The sequence below is a fragment of the Xyrauchen texanus genome, chromosome 10 (assembly GCF_025860055.1).
Source record: "Xyrauchen texanus isolate HMW12.3.18 chromosome 10, RBS_HiC_50CHRs, whole genome shotgun sequence".
Lineage (NCBI taxonomy): Eukaryota > Metazoa > Chordata > Actinopteri > Cypriniformes > Catostomidae > Xyrauchen > Xyrauchen texanus.
Window position 1 is genome coordinate 48,105,424 of NC_068285.1, and position 15,289 is coordinate 48,120,712.

At 38.6% G+C, this 15,289-nt stretch overlaps 1 protein-coding gene across 1 annotated transcript in view; it reads right to left on the reverse strand.

Annotated features, from left to right (window-relative positions):
• Positions 1–15,289, reverse strand: part of kpnb1 (karyopherin (importin) beta 1) — a 102,590-nt gene that overhangs the window by 49,603 nt on the left and 37,698 nt on the right. Inside the window, exons 7-12 of the mRNA XM_052135528.1 lie at positions 13,518–13,607; positions 13,319–13,429; positions 13,130–13,231; positions 11,475–11,699; positions 11,109–11,300; positions 2,599–2,729 (exon numbers count right to left, since the gene is read on the reverse strand). Coding sequence (XP_051991488.1) covers positions 2,599–2,729; positions 11,109–11,300; positions 11,475–11,699; positions 13,130–13,231; positions 13,319–13,429; positions 13,518–13,607 — 851 coding nt within the window. The remainder of the gene's footprint in view (positions 1–2,598; positions 2,730–11,108; positions 11,301–11,474; positions 11,700–13,129; positions 13,232–13,318; positions 13,430–13,517; positions 13,608–15,289) is intronic.

The window sequence follows — 15,289 nt, forward strand, 5'->3', positions numbered from 1 at the left end:
AAAAAGTGGAAGGGTAATAATAATAATAATAATAATAATAAATGTAATTTGTAATGCACTTTATATTTAAGCAAATCCCAAAGTGCTACATGATAAAAACAGGTAAGTGCTAAACATATAAACACATGGAGAGCATGAAGATAAAGTTCAATCATAAGCTCTCCTAAAAAGGTGGGTTTTAAGGCCACGTTTAAAAGCATCCACAGTCTGAGGTGTCCTCAGGTGGTCAGGTAGAGCATTCCACAATCTGGGAGAAGCAGAGCAGAAAGCCCGATCTCCCATTGTACGGAGCTTGGTCCTGGGAGTTTTCAGTAGATATGCTGAGGCAGATCGGAGGGCTCGTGTTGAGGTCTGTGGGGTTAGGAGTTCCTTGAGGTAGGAGGGGGCTTCACCATGAATACATTGGTGGGTAAGGAGGGAGACCTTGTACTCAATCCTGAATGAAACAGGAAGCCAGTGGAGTGATTTAAGGATGGAGTTGATGTGGTCAAGTTTGCGAACCCTCAACAGGATCCTAGCAGCGCTGTTCTGGATGTACTGCAGGTTCTGAAGGCTTTTCTCAGGGATCCCGGTGAGGAGTGCATTGCAGTAGTCCAGCCTGGAGGAGACAATAGCGTGGACAAGCTTTTCCGCATCTGCCAGAGTGAGTGTGGGACGTAGTTTGGCGATGTTCCTGAGGTGGAAGGAGGAGGTCTTGCAGATGTTTGATATGAGCCTCAAAGGTCAGATGGGAGTCCATTTTAACACCCAGGTTGGTGACTGATGTTGAAAGTGGAATATTTTGACCAGAGAAGGTGATGCTGGTAATGTCAGATGACAGAATCTGATGTGGAGTGCCGACTAAGATGGCTTCAGTCTTGGAGCTGTTTAGCTGCAGAAAGTTTTGCTTCATCCACGCCCTTACCTCCTCCAGGCAAGTAGTCCGAGTGGATGATGGCAGGGCAGCAGAGGGGATTGGGTTTGTCCTGAGGTAGAGCTGAGTGTCATCAGCATAACAGTGGAATGAAATTCCATGCGGACTGATGACTTGGCCAAGGGGGAGCATGTAGAGAATAAACAGGGTGGGGCCGAGCACTGAGCCTTGAGGGACACCACAGGTTACGTTGTGTGTCAAGGATTTAGCCTCTCCCAAGGCAACATGCTCAGTTCTCCCGGTGAGGTAGGATGAGAACCACTCATGGACAGAGTCAAAAACTCCAATAGTGGAATTTAGACGGTGGAGGAGGATGTTGTGGTCCAGTGTCGAATGCTGCAGTCAAGTCCAGGAGGATGAAAAAAGTTGGGGAGCCAGCATCCGCAGTCTTCAGCAGGTCATTTGTGACCCTGACCAGGGCTGTTTCTGTGCTGTGGCCAGGGCGGAAACCAGACTGAAATTTTTTGTTATAGATGGTCCTGGAGCTGTGCGGCAACTACTTTTTCCAGAACCTTGGAAAGGAAAGGAAGGTTGGAGATGGGCCTGTAGTTGGCAAAGACTTCTGGGTCTAGGGTGGGTTTTTTGAGAAATGGCCTGATGACAGCGGTTTTCAGTGTTGATGGAACATGGCCAGCCTGGAGGGAGTGGTTAATGACCTTTGTGATGAGGGGACTTATGGCATGAAGGTTGGATTTTACCAGGGCTGTGGGGAAGGGGTCCAGGGCACAGGTGGATGGTTTCATCTTTTTGATGATGTCCTCAACCTCTCGCTGTGAGATGACCGAAAAACAGCAGAGAGGTTTGGACATCCCAGGCTGTGGGTTGGCAGTCGGGACAGGCAGTGTGGAAGAACTGGATAGCAGGGAACGGATGGTATATATTTTTTTTCTGAAAAAAGTGATGAAATTGTTGCACCTCTCTTCTGTGGCTTCTGAATGAGAGTGAGTTTGTGGAGTTTGAGGATGTTATGTATGGTAGAGAAAAGTTGCTTGGAATTGCCAGGGCTGGTGTTGATAATGTTGGAATAGAACTGTGAACGTGCATCTTAAGGACCTTGCATAGTACTTCTGATGTTCTCGGTAGGCCTGCCTATGTAGAGTGTGGAAATGGGGGGAAGGGTGGATCAAGCCTAATTCGCTTACAACAGAGATGGCTAAACATCAAAATGAGGCTTATTGTAACACTGAAGTTATTAAACAATGTGAAAGTGTAATATATTAATTTAATTCAATCGTAGCCCACTGCGGTTTAATAATCGCACAAGGCCATATTAAGATTTAAATTGTAATTAATTATATTGTGCAGCACTAGTTCAAGTGCAAGACCATGTTGACCTAGAAGGATCAATCGAATCGTTTTCATTTTATTTTTGACTTAACATATAATAATATGAACAGTCTAAAAAATTCGTATTTTTTGCACGTTAGTTTAAAATAGAACACTATTGTTTTTTTTAACAGTCCGAAATGTTCTTTGCAATAATATAACAGGTGCTGTATGGTTTACCTGCATTCAATGTACCCTCTGGTAGACAAAGGAAGCAGTCAACGTAAAAATCAGCCGATTTAAAAATGTACATTTTGGAAATATTTAAGATAAATATTTAATTTAGTTTCTCTTCCCAGTTGACAGCCCTACAGAGAAGAGTAGAATTTGGCATAAAATGTACACCCATCCAAGTGTACCTGTCTGTGGTCTCCAGTAGTTTCTGTACGATGAGTTCAAATGAAGAGGACAGACAGTACGTGCTAGGCTCCTCTTGGTCTTCTGCAGCATCGGTGGCTTCATATGCAGCTTCAGCTAGACTTGAGAATGCCTGAAATCAGCACACACCTGTGAGTATCACATTACAGTACAACTACCAAGCTGATCAATCCCATGAGAATGGGCTTCAGGTGTCAGGAAGTGCATTAATTTAACTGCCTTACTGTTTGGCAGCAGTTTGAGTGGTACATAACCAATAATTATTTACCTTAAATGTGTACTACAAATTACATAAGCATAATTGTCATAACTGTAGGCTACAAGTAATGCTACACATTTTTGTTCTCAGTAACAATGTTTTAATGATAAACCTTATCAGCTTGGCTCATATCATTTAGGAGACCCATCTAGAACATGAGAAAAAAACCTCATATCCACTGCCATGTATTTAACAGATCAAACAGGTACAGATTTGTATTTTACCAACAACAGGAGCAGCAACAAATATAGCTGCAAGCAGCAATAGGAGGGGCCAAGCCCCAAAAGGGCAAAAAGAGGACTAATCTATGCATAAAGAAAGAGTAGAGTGAAAATGACATGTTTTGCAAATCCACAATAACTTGAGTTGTACCGAGCATGGCTTGAATCAGTAGTCAGAAATGATCAGGGATAAGGCCTGCAACTATTCATTAAGAACAACACAATGACCTCCAGGACCACAGAAATTCAACTGTTATACTAGTCCAGGTGGGGATCGAACCGACAACCTTTGGGACTAAAGCCCAATGCTCTACACACTTGACCATTCAGTTTATACAGATTGACCATGGCAAAGAAATTCTGAGTTTAGTCAACAAATGTGTGGGTTATCCTTTAAACTATAGGTGGTGCTCTCTACAAACTGCTCAGGTATCCTCAGGACATGAAGTCGATGATGCACAACACATTTATTTTAAATTCAACAATGCCTTCAAAGGATATAGATTTTTTTTTTTTTATATACACACAAAATATTTTATATTTATATATAAAAAAGAAATGATCAGAGATAAACCCTGCAGCTATTGTAATACATGTCAAGGCAGGGCTTTGAACCCAGGACCTTTCACACTATAAACCAGTGCATTAAACTGAGCCACTCGCCGAGTAAGAGCATGGCTGAGTAAGAGCAAAGAGACTGGCTGAGGTTAGTCAAAAACAAGTGAGTTTTCTTTTGAACTGTAGGTGGCACTGTCTTCAAACTACTCTGGAATCTCCAGGACATTTCAATGATGCATGCCAATTTTCTTTTAAACCTGACAATGCTTTTTAAAAGATATAACTTTTTTCTAAAATTACATTTGGCAGAAATTCAGTATGGCTGATATAGGAAAATGTGGTATTGTTGAAATCCTCATGACAGAGAGAATCCAGACACCAACCTCGTGATTTTAGGACATGGTACAAAAGTTATGGGCAAAATTTACCCATAGGTGGTACTGTCTCCAATCTGGGCATGTTCCCTCAGATAATGCCCCTGATGAAACATACCAAGTTTCAAGTTTCATATGACAAACAGTTTCTGAGATATGACAAACAGTTTCTGAGAGGAAAGTATTCACAACGCTTCAATTTTTATACATTTTGTTATGTTATAGCCTTATTCCAAAAATTGACTAAATTCATTATTTTCCTAAAAATTCTACAAACAAAACCCCATAATGACAACGTGAAAGAAGTTTTTTTAAATCTTTGCGAATTTATAAAAAAAAAAAAAAAAAAAAACACATGCACAAGTATTCACAGCCTTAGCTCAATACTTTGTTGAAGCACCTTTGGCACCAATTACAGCCTCAAGTCAATTTGGGTATGATGCTACAAGCTTGGCACACCTATTTTTTGGGCAGTTTCTCCCATTTTTCTTTGCAGGACCTCTCAAGCTCCATCAGGTTGGATGGGGAGCGTCGGTACACAGCCATTTTCAGATCTCTCCAGAGATATTCAGTCAGGTTCAAGTCTGGGCCACTCAAGGACATTCACAGAGTTGTCCCTTAGCCAATCCTTTGTTATCTTGGCTGTGTGCTCAGGGTCATTGTCCAGTTGGAAGACGAACCTTCGCCCCAGTCTGAGGTCCTGAGCGCTCTGTAGCAGGTTGTCAAAAGGATGTCTCATGTACATTGCTGCATTCATCTTACCCTAGATCCTGACTAGTCTCCCAGTTCCTGCCGCTGAAAAACATCCCCACAGCATGATGCTGCCACCACCATGCTTCACTGTAGGGATGGTATTGGCCAGGTGATGAGCGGTGCCTGGTTTCCTCCAGACATGAAACTTCCCATTCAGGCCAAGAAGTTCAATAATAATGGAATAAGGTTTTAACATAACAAAATGTGGAAAAAGGGAAGCGCTGTGAATACTTTCCGGATGCACTGTAGCACCTCACATTCATTTTACACCAACCTTGTTATCTTTGTGATGGTTACCAAGGCACAAACAAATCAGTTCTCTGCGGCTCAGTTTGTAGCTTATTTTTAGCCATTTTTTGGGAAAATAAGCCCAAGTTTGGAGGATGTGAAAAGTTTAAATCATAATCCAAGATGGTGGCCAATGTAATGGCCAGAGTTTTAAAGTAAGGGGTCCATTGGTATCAGCAGGAGAGTAAAAAAAATAATTTAGTTTTTAGGACAAATGGTAAAAAAAAAAAAAAAAAAAAAAAAAAAAGGGAATTTGACATGACAGTGGTGCTATAAAGTTTGTCCTAGAGACCCTAAATTTAGTGTGGGGTCTGATCATGTCCACCCATATTGGTGTGCAAAATGTCATAATTTTCCAATATATGGTTCTATGTGATACCATAGACTTCTATTAGGGAGGAATAATAATAAATATAGCTGCAAGCAGCAATTATCGGGGCAAAGCACAGAAATGATAAAAATGAGTGAAAATATCATTTTTTGCTAACATTTTAGGCAAACTACACAAAAAGCAATGAATAGAATCACTTGTAATCAGGGATGCACCAAAATTTCGGCCGAAAATAGCACTTTCTGTTTTTGGCCGAAAGAGAAAAGGCCGAAAATATATACCGCCTCGCCCCTCAGTGCTCAGATTTCACTCTGGATCGATCTAGCCCTTAACACAGCGCTACCCAACAAATGCCGATCATGTCAGCAGTGTGGAAATTCTTAAAAGTTTCTGCTAAGGACATCAAATTTGCGATCTGCAGTGTTTGTTCAGCAGAGGGGGTACGGTGACGAAGAACTTTTCCACGACAGGTTTGATACACCACCTAAAAACACGACATCCAATTCAATATAGAGTACAGCAAGAGATTCTACAGGAAAGTTCCCCGATCCACAGCAGTGCCACAACTAGCACAGCTACACCACAACTTGAGATGTATCTAGCTGAACTACCCATTGCCATCCCCTTGACTACTGCCGCATAAACAAAGACCACTTTTCCTTTGCTTGCGCGGATTGCACGCAGGTATTTATCTGCCAAAGCACTAGCACAGAGAGTGAGACTGTTCAGTCCAGCATCTCATGTTCTTGATGAGCTATCTGACAGGAGAGACTGTCAGAAAGTTTAGTAACTTTTGTTCTTGAAGAGAAACCTGTCACTTGTAGTTAAATAGAAAGCGGTCCAATTTGATGTGTATAGCAATTACATTACACTTGTTCTTCACTTGAGGATACAACATTTACAGTTGAGGTTGGATTTAGTTCAATTACTGCTGTTTTGCACAATAATTTTCACTTAAAGTGGACATTTGTTTACATAAACAGAATAGAGGCCCTCTGCCATTCTGTGTTCTGCCTGTGTTGTTTTAATTAAAATTACTGTTGCGTATTTAAACTTTTTGAAAGATGCTAAGTGCATTACTTGACTGTTGTTTTGCATATAATATTTTTCTAAAATTTTACATTATTTGGATAATTGTTAATAAAATCTGTAAAATTTGATTTTTACAGAACTGAATGAAGAATATTTAATATTGTTTTAATACATTTTCTCAAATTTTGGTGTGTTACTTTCAATAAAAGTGTGATTATTTTATTGGTTTGTAGTTTTTCCAATTCAGATTAATTAAATTCATGAAATTAATGAAAAAGTAAAATATTAATACAATTATACACAAAAAGCCAGAAGTTTAATTACACTCATGACGAAGTCATTAAAATTCATTTTTAACCACTCAACAGATTTCATATTAGCAAAATATAGTTTTGGAAAGTTGTCTAAGACATTGACTTTGTGCATGACAAGTCATTTTTCCAAACAATAATTTACAGACAGTGGGTCAGAAATTTACATACACCAAGTTAACCCTCTGGGGTCGACGGATGCGCCGGCACGTCATGCTGGATTTTTTCGTCATTACAGCAGAAACAACATAAAATTCTCCATCATTTTGGGGCATACAGATAAGTTTAAGACATCGTTAGAGACTATAAAAGGGTCTAATTTTATTTGTGTACACTCACAATAACAAAACCTTGTGCTTTGTAAAATAAAGAAAATAAAAAGGTTGAGCTTTCAGCAGTCTGTTCACGAGCATATTTCTGAAACACGTCACAAAAATGAACTGAAACTCCACGAACACTTGTCACACATACATGAAACATATGTCTAAAGAAAGCTTAAAATGCATACTTTTAAATAAAACAATTCAAATTTAAAACAAATATTCTCCTGCAATGTAATCAGAATGAAACAGCGATGTAAAATTCTCCTGGCTCAGCTAATTATCCTTAAATGTGATCACACCCACAGGCAGAGGGCGCCATTCATACGGTAATGTGCTGAGACGATCAATGCAAATGGTAAACGCCCCCAACTGTGCCTTAAAAACAGTTCATTCACTTTTCTGCGCATTTGGAAGATCGCACGATACACAGGCGAGGAAACTCCTGGATAGTGACGAAGTGTTAATTTTCCTCAGAAGAGTGGGACTTTGAAGAGAAACTTGATCCAGCCGAGGATACAATTTCGGATAAGTCATTTAGTTTTACTTGCATATTAGTTGACATGCTATTTTATATAAACATGTACATATTTTACTAGTGGGACTGTTTCTGAACGTGCCAGCCAAGATTCAGAGTATTGAAATATGTCCTAATAGGCAAGTTTAATATTCATGATCATTCACGCCTCCTCACATATGACATTTCTAACACTAAAAGTATCTTACAAAAGTTAAAGTACTATATTGTTTTGTATGAATAAGGGATTCATGGATAGTTTTCATATCATTTTGTAGCAAAAACTCTAGGCTACAAGATCCAGTTCTCAAAAGTCTTACGGACAAATGTTTAGTATGTGTTATATGGCCTTATTTTAATGACTTCAAAATTTAGTTTTTTCAAAAACAATGCATAAACATTTTCTCAAAAACTTAAACATGTACACACATGTTGCTCAGATATTATTTTAGCCCAGTTTGTGCTGAATACAGTGTTATTATCAGACTTTAGCCATTAATGTGTTTAAGCAACTGAAAAAAGCACAAATGTCAAGGCATGTCAAAACTTCATCCCGTAATATGAGCCCCATGATGTGATTAGACAAAATCAGATCACTCCAATATCACATATAGCACTAGCGTGCTTCGTTGTTCAAAAAAAAGGAGCAAAAGCTTGATCACTTTTCTTGTTTGCAGAAATTGCTGTTTTTATATATAGGTGTATCGAAATTACTACAAATTAACAGGTTGAAGTTCAGCAAAAATGCAGCAGAACGCTGCTCACTGTGCGCTCACTCTTAAGGCCGTTTCTCACGGGACATGGCAAGCACGAGTGTCTAGTTAATTTCAATGAGAAGTACGCAAAAAGCGGTTTGCTAGCGGTGCTTGTACACACGAAATCCTGCTGATTTCACATGCACGGCTCTTCATGGCAGGCGCCGCGAGAGAAAAATATTTCATCTTTTTCTGTGCTTTATTCACAGCCAATCATAATTTTTTTACTGAGCTCAAAGCAGACTGCTGAAAACATGGAAGAGGAATTTCCCCGAGTTATATTAGGTCTAAAAATCTTGTAGAAATTTGAAAAAGCATGAGTTTAATAAAAGTTTAGTGTGAAATGGAGTAAATAGGAATAAATAGCTAAATAAGAGTTCATTAATTGTTTAGCAATTTTATGTTTATTATTTATTAAATTGTGTGATATATCGGCATTGAATCAGATACAGAGTCAATTGGTCTAAATCCGAAGCTTTGGTTCTGACAGTATACTGCCCGGTAATGGCTTTTCAGCCAGGCGCCTTCCAGCGACCCAAACAGGCCATTAAGTATTTGGGTATTTTATTCCCAATAAATTGTGTGTCATTTAGTTATTTTTGACCCTTTAATAAAAAGGTTTGAGCGATGTGGGCAGGTGGGCTTCATTACATTTATCTATAATTGGGAAGGTTAATGTTATTAAAATAATTTTCCAAAATTCAACTACCTGCTAAATCAAAAGATTATGTGAGAAAGATTTAAACTTCATATTGGAGGAGGGAGTGTGAGCTAGGATTCTAAAAACGTTAAGTCTACATCTAGAGATGCCAGGGTGAGCCTTATGCAATTTAAGATTTTACATCGATTCTATTGGACCCACTCTAGATTGTATAGGCTTGGTCTTAAAAGACACAGCCACCTGCTGGAGATGCCAATCAGAAGATGGGGACAGAACCAATGTTTTTTAGTGGTGTGTTAAGATCCAAGAATTTTGGTTTGGGGGTTCAGAGTTTTATGTGTGACATATTGGGCACTCAAATTTAATTTTGCCCCAGACTGTATTTTAGGGGCAGTGGGGCGGTTATTAATATAGGGGATAAATACATAAAAAATTAGGTCCAAACCAGTGTTATGATCGGCAGACAGGTGATGAAGTCGGTTGGAGCACCCTCATATCAAGAGTGGTACAAAGAGATGGGCAGGGTAGCGGCATTTGAAGAAATGTCATAGAAGGCTAGGCAAACTGGGTTTATTTAATAAAAAATGGGGCAGCTATTTTGTCATTTTAGAAGGCTCTCAGGGAGGGGCAGTGGAGAGAGATTTGTAGTTTTAAAAGTGTGTGTGCAAACTTTGTTTTTTGAAGGTAAACTTTTTTTTATTATGTTTGTATGTCATTGTAAAATTTTACCACTGGGGTGCGAGTTTATGTCGGGTTGGGGAATTTGAGGGGAAGGTTTATTCATTTTATATAATTTGATTCCACATTTTCTGTTATGTCTATTTAACAAATGTAACCGAGGTAAACGGCAACCATTGTTCAGGCAAATTCAAGAAGCTGTAACATCGATTTATTTGACATTTACAATCGACGTTCGATCTCTTAATTCAGCTATCTACGCTACCTTTCAGATTGAAAGCGTTGCATCTTATGATTAGGGCTGCAACTAACGACTATTTTAATAGTCGACTAGTCACCGACTATTGAAACGATTAGTCGACTAATCGAAAAATTATTCAATTTTTTTAAAATTTAGCATGAGTGGGTGAAATGGGTTCTGGATGGCAGGATGTAGTCTGGATTGAACTGGGCTATCATTTGTTGAAACCCAGCACCATCGACCATGGAGAGCGGCCTCATATCATAGATCAGCATCTGCAATACTGACTCATGAGGGCATTCGCCTGTTGTGGGGTGCACGTCTGATTCTTTTGCAGAAAGGGGTCCATGGTGGCTCTCTTTTTCAGACTGCATGCATTTAATTTAAAATACTTTTGTCAGGCACAGTCGGGCATAACGTTAAATCCTTTTTTTTTTCTTTTTTTTACCGAAAATACGCTTATAAAATGTACAATGTATATCCAAAACAAAACGTATTAGCTTCCATGTTATTTAAATCTTACCGAGGCGAGTCAAACTCCGTTTCATTCAACTGTCCGACGTGCTTTCTCTTTAAATGTTCGTGCATCACCGAGGTGCTGCCGTGATACACAAGGACTGCTTTGCAAACCATGCAGGTAATCTTTTTATTCGCCGTATCCAGGCTAAAATGCTCCCAAACTTTAGATGTTTTGGTACGCGCAGCTGCTGCGTTGGACCCCGCCATTTCTGTATGTTATCGCTCAGCAGAGAAGCTAATGCGCATGTGCGACTCTCGGCAGAGATTGTAATGAAGAGAGGTGCCTCGGTCGGAAAAAAACATGTCTGACAACAACTTCGACAATGAAATTCATTGTCGACTATTTCTATTATCGATTTTTGTCGACAACGTCGACGAATCGTTGCAGCCCTACTTATGATACGATTAGATTCATTTTTACACTCCTAATGTAGACATATCAGTTTGTGCCATCCTTATTTTCAAGCTAGATTTCCATTCCTCCTCAAAGCTCAAGCTTACTGAGATGGCACACTTTTGCCAATATATAATTCCAATATAATTAGGCATTTCTATTGGTTTTTAAATAGCGATGGCTTTTAACAATGACTGCATTCATGTGACAGGACATACTTAAATCAAAACAGAAGCTTAATCTGTTCTGAAGTGTTGTAAGAAAATAATGATGCCATACCCAGCAGACGTTGGAGGCCACACGTGGTTCTGCCCCAAGGCCTTCGATCAGGCACTGGAGCAGGGGAGCCAGATACACTTCATTGATAGCCGCCTCAGGCAGCAGATCACAGATGCGTCCTAACGTCCAGGCTGTTGTGTCTCTCACTACCACACTGGGGTCCTTCATGAGCTCTATGAGCGTCGGCATGGCCTATCACATCAACGGAGGTTAGCTATAAACGCACAGTACGTTACCCTATACATCAAGCAGCTCACATTATACTCATGGCAAAAAAAGTGATGTCTAAGTGATGACGTTTTGACATTACAAATCAAGTTCAATCAACTTGAAATTAAAAACATTTTAAATATTTCTGACAGTCACCTGAATGACGAGTGGTTTCAGCTGGTTGAGTTCAGGTCCCTCTAAGATGGAGCCAAATGCCATGACAGAGGCGTCTCTGTAGCGCCAGTCAGGGTGTTTGATATGTTCTTTGATGAATGGCAGCACGTGAGATACCACGTCGTCCTCACAGCATGTGGCCAGCAGCATGAGACACACACCAGCAGCTTTACATGGGTTCCAATCGTCGTCATCATCGTTCTCATCCTGAAATGAGAGCACATTCACAAAAGATGTAATTTCATAAATAAAATTAATGCTCCCCAGTATCAGGATCACATCATAACTGCACCTATAGATGACCGTTGCATGCATTGAACTGTGTCTTTATGACAGATCCTTGACAGATATTTTCGCAGATAATTTGTAACCGTTTATTTAATTGTGGCTGTGAATCTCTAACTGTCTGCGGCTTTCCTCCTAGGAAACTAGGTAGTAAATCAGCAGTTCCCTCAAATTGCACAAATGCAATAAACAAAAAGACTTCTCGTTAATCGGAACACCCGTGCGATTCTTTGAGAAGCTCCTTGCTCTCTTAAAATGTCAGTATCATTTCAGCACTTGTTTTTCCAATTAACCAAGTAAAATCAATGTCATAACTTGTTAAACGTACACATTATTTCAGTGATGATTCTTGAATGAATAATATCTCAGCTCTGTAGGTTCATACAATGTAAGCGGATATGATCAGCACTTTAAAGCTCAAAAAAGCACAATCATAGTAAAAGTAATCCATACAACTCCAGTGGTTAAATGAATGTCTTCTAAAGCGATGATCACTTTAGAGAAACGGCATATTTAAGTCCTTTTCACTATAGTTGCTTTCATTTGAACATGCCAAAACACTTGTCACACGTGAAATGATTCCCCTCCTGGACGGCATTGGAGAGCGACCGGAAGTAAACCATTATAGTGAAAAGGACTTAAATATTGATGTTTCTCACCCAAAGCGATTGTATGGCTTTAGAAGACATTCATTTAACCACTGGAGTCGTATTGATTACTTTCACTTCAGTGTGAACAGCCAGGTCAGATATACTGTGATTTTAACATCAATCTAGCTCAACATTTATCATATGCACACTTGATTTCCAGCATATATAAACATATTATTGTTTTAAAACTTTTAATTGCAAGTCATGCATTCAGTTCTTTTAATGAAATAAAATACAATTATAGGCTCAAAAGCAGGTTCAGCGATCTGTTTAGACTACACGTAGTAAAATATTACGTACTGTAAATGCTCTGCTCGTGCAGTTTTTTACTTATTTTTTTTTTTTTTATATATTTCTCAAACTGCATAAAAATGTGAACGCAAGCAAGTTAATGGAACTCTGAAATATAGAAATCACCTACCTTACATGTTATGCCATTTTCCTGCCTTTTTTTGTATGTTTCGCTCTTATTTAACACTATTGAGCTTAGATGTTAATTAAACTGAACCCATAGAGGAAAATTACTTTATTTAAAATACTTTATCCTTCAAGACGTCTTCACTTGACATTTTATAGAAAGTCATTAAGTGTTCTCAATGCTCACATCCAGCTGCGGTGTGAACATTCCCAATGAAAGAGCTGTGTTTCAGGAGAACCTGACCTTGATGATAATAGAGCATATGTGGTGGTTTCATGTGTTACCTGTTTGGTGAGTGTTTGTGTGAGGATGGGCACCAGATATTGCAGAGCTCCTTTAGCATAGAACTTGCTGGTGTGCTCCGGAGGACGACCCTGTTCAGATGCCTGAACACATACACAAACACTTATCAATAACTAAATAGCTTGTTATTGATTAGCTGGAGATGATCTAATAATTGCAGTGTCTATCACCTCAGTGGCTTCAATGGCCAGATCCATCTCCTCATCACAGACGTTGGACCAGAACTCAATTCCCTGTAAGGCCACTTCATCAATGTCACTCTTCATGGCCTCTATTGTGATCTGAACATGTAGCAGCGGGTAAGAAAATCACTGATATTCAAGTGTTCACATATGTCAGTTCAGTTAAGTACAGCAGTTAAAAACTCACAGCAAACAGTGCAGGGCCCATGTACGTCTCCATGTACTGGTAATATAAGGACATGATCTTCACCAGATTCTGTAACGCAGCCACTCTTACCTACAGAAAAACACTCATTTACATCAATACTGGCTTTCTATTAAAAAATAAACAATTAATTGGCTATTAATCCATGTCGTAAAACATAAGACCTAAACGGACAGGATAAGTTTTACATGGGGACTTGGGGTGATATAATAATTACAATAGCTTCTCCATGATCTTAACATTTTGTGAATCGTCATGTCAGTAATCTTCCCACAATTTTTATGGACTCCCGCACTGGAAAAGATCACAGCGTCCATCACTTTATCAGGGCTGCTGTAAAGTCTTAAAAATAACATTGAAGACCTTTTTAAAGACCTGAACAAATAAAATACTGTATCCCCATGCCACCATAAACCCACACAATCTCAAAATAAGTAATGTATCACAGGCTCTTAACCTTTCTGCGTCAATTAAAAAAAAAAAAAAGTTACTCAGAGGTCCTTAGAGGACCAAAATGTCTGTCAAAAAACTGCCATAAAAATATATATTCATATTATATTCTGCTTTCATTTACTTAATCTTATTTGATCATAACTACCAAATATTAATTCATTTTCAAGATTTTAACCCTTTAAATGTAAACCCAGTTTACATAATGCCACTGTTGTCCTTTTTTTTTTTACACACAATTTCTCAATACACATACAAAACACTGACATCCATACAAACACACCCACACAATTTTAGATGCATAATTTAATCAATTGGCCTGTAAAAGAATATAGGAAAAAAATTGGCACCATCTGGTGGAATGAATATATATATATATATATATATATATATATATATATATATATATATATATAAAAAAACAATTAAGCCAGGGCTGCGGAATGAAACCATATGATAGAATTCATGATTTTATGCTTCAATGACACTGGGATCAAATATTGTAGGTTGATTTGGTTTCACTGGTGACATTTTTATCCTGAAGGTCATGAGTGTAACTATTTTGTATACACAGTGTATTATAGATGTATTATAGGAACTGAGGTTGAAATATCAAAATTCACCAAAAATAGACTGCTTGGCAAAATGAAGGTCACACAAAGGTTAACCCTCTGGGGTCGACGGACTTGTCCGCGCGTCCTGCTGGATATTTTCAACAACTTAAAATACTACATAATTTTGCGCATACAGATAAGTGTAAGACATCATTAGAGACTATAAAGGGTCTACTTTTATTTGTGTACTCATAACAACAAAATCTTGTGCTTTTGTAAAATAAAGAAAATAAAAAGGGTGAGCTTTCAGTATTCTCTGTGTTATCGGGCATATTTCTGAAACAACAAAAATGAACAAACTCTGAATACTTATCACACAAACATGAAACGTATGTCTAAAAGCTTAAAATGTCTACTTTTAAATAAAACAATTCAAATTTAAAATAATTATTCTCCTGCAATGTAATCTGTTTGAAACAAAGCGATGTACAGTTTTTACTGGTTCATCTAATCATAGATAATGTGATCACACCCACCAGCAGAACACACCATTCAAACAGTAAAGTGCTGAGACGATCAATGCAAATGTCGCCCCCGACAGTTGTGTTTGATGTAAACAATTCATTCACTTTACTGCTCGTTTGTAACGATACAGAGGCGAGGAAACTCCTGGATAGTAAGGAAGAGTTAACATTTTCCTCAGAAGAAGAGCGTGACTTTGTATTTTGAAGAGAGACAAAATTGTCCAAT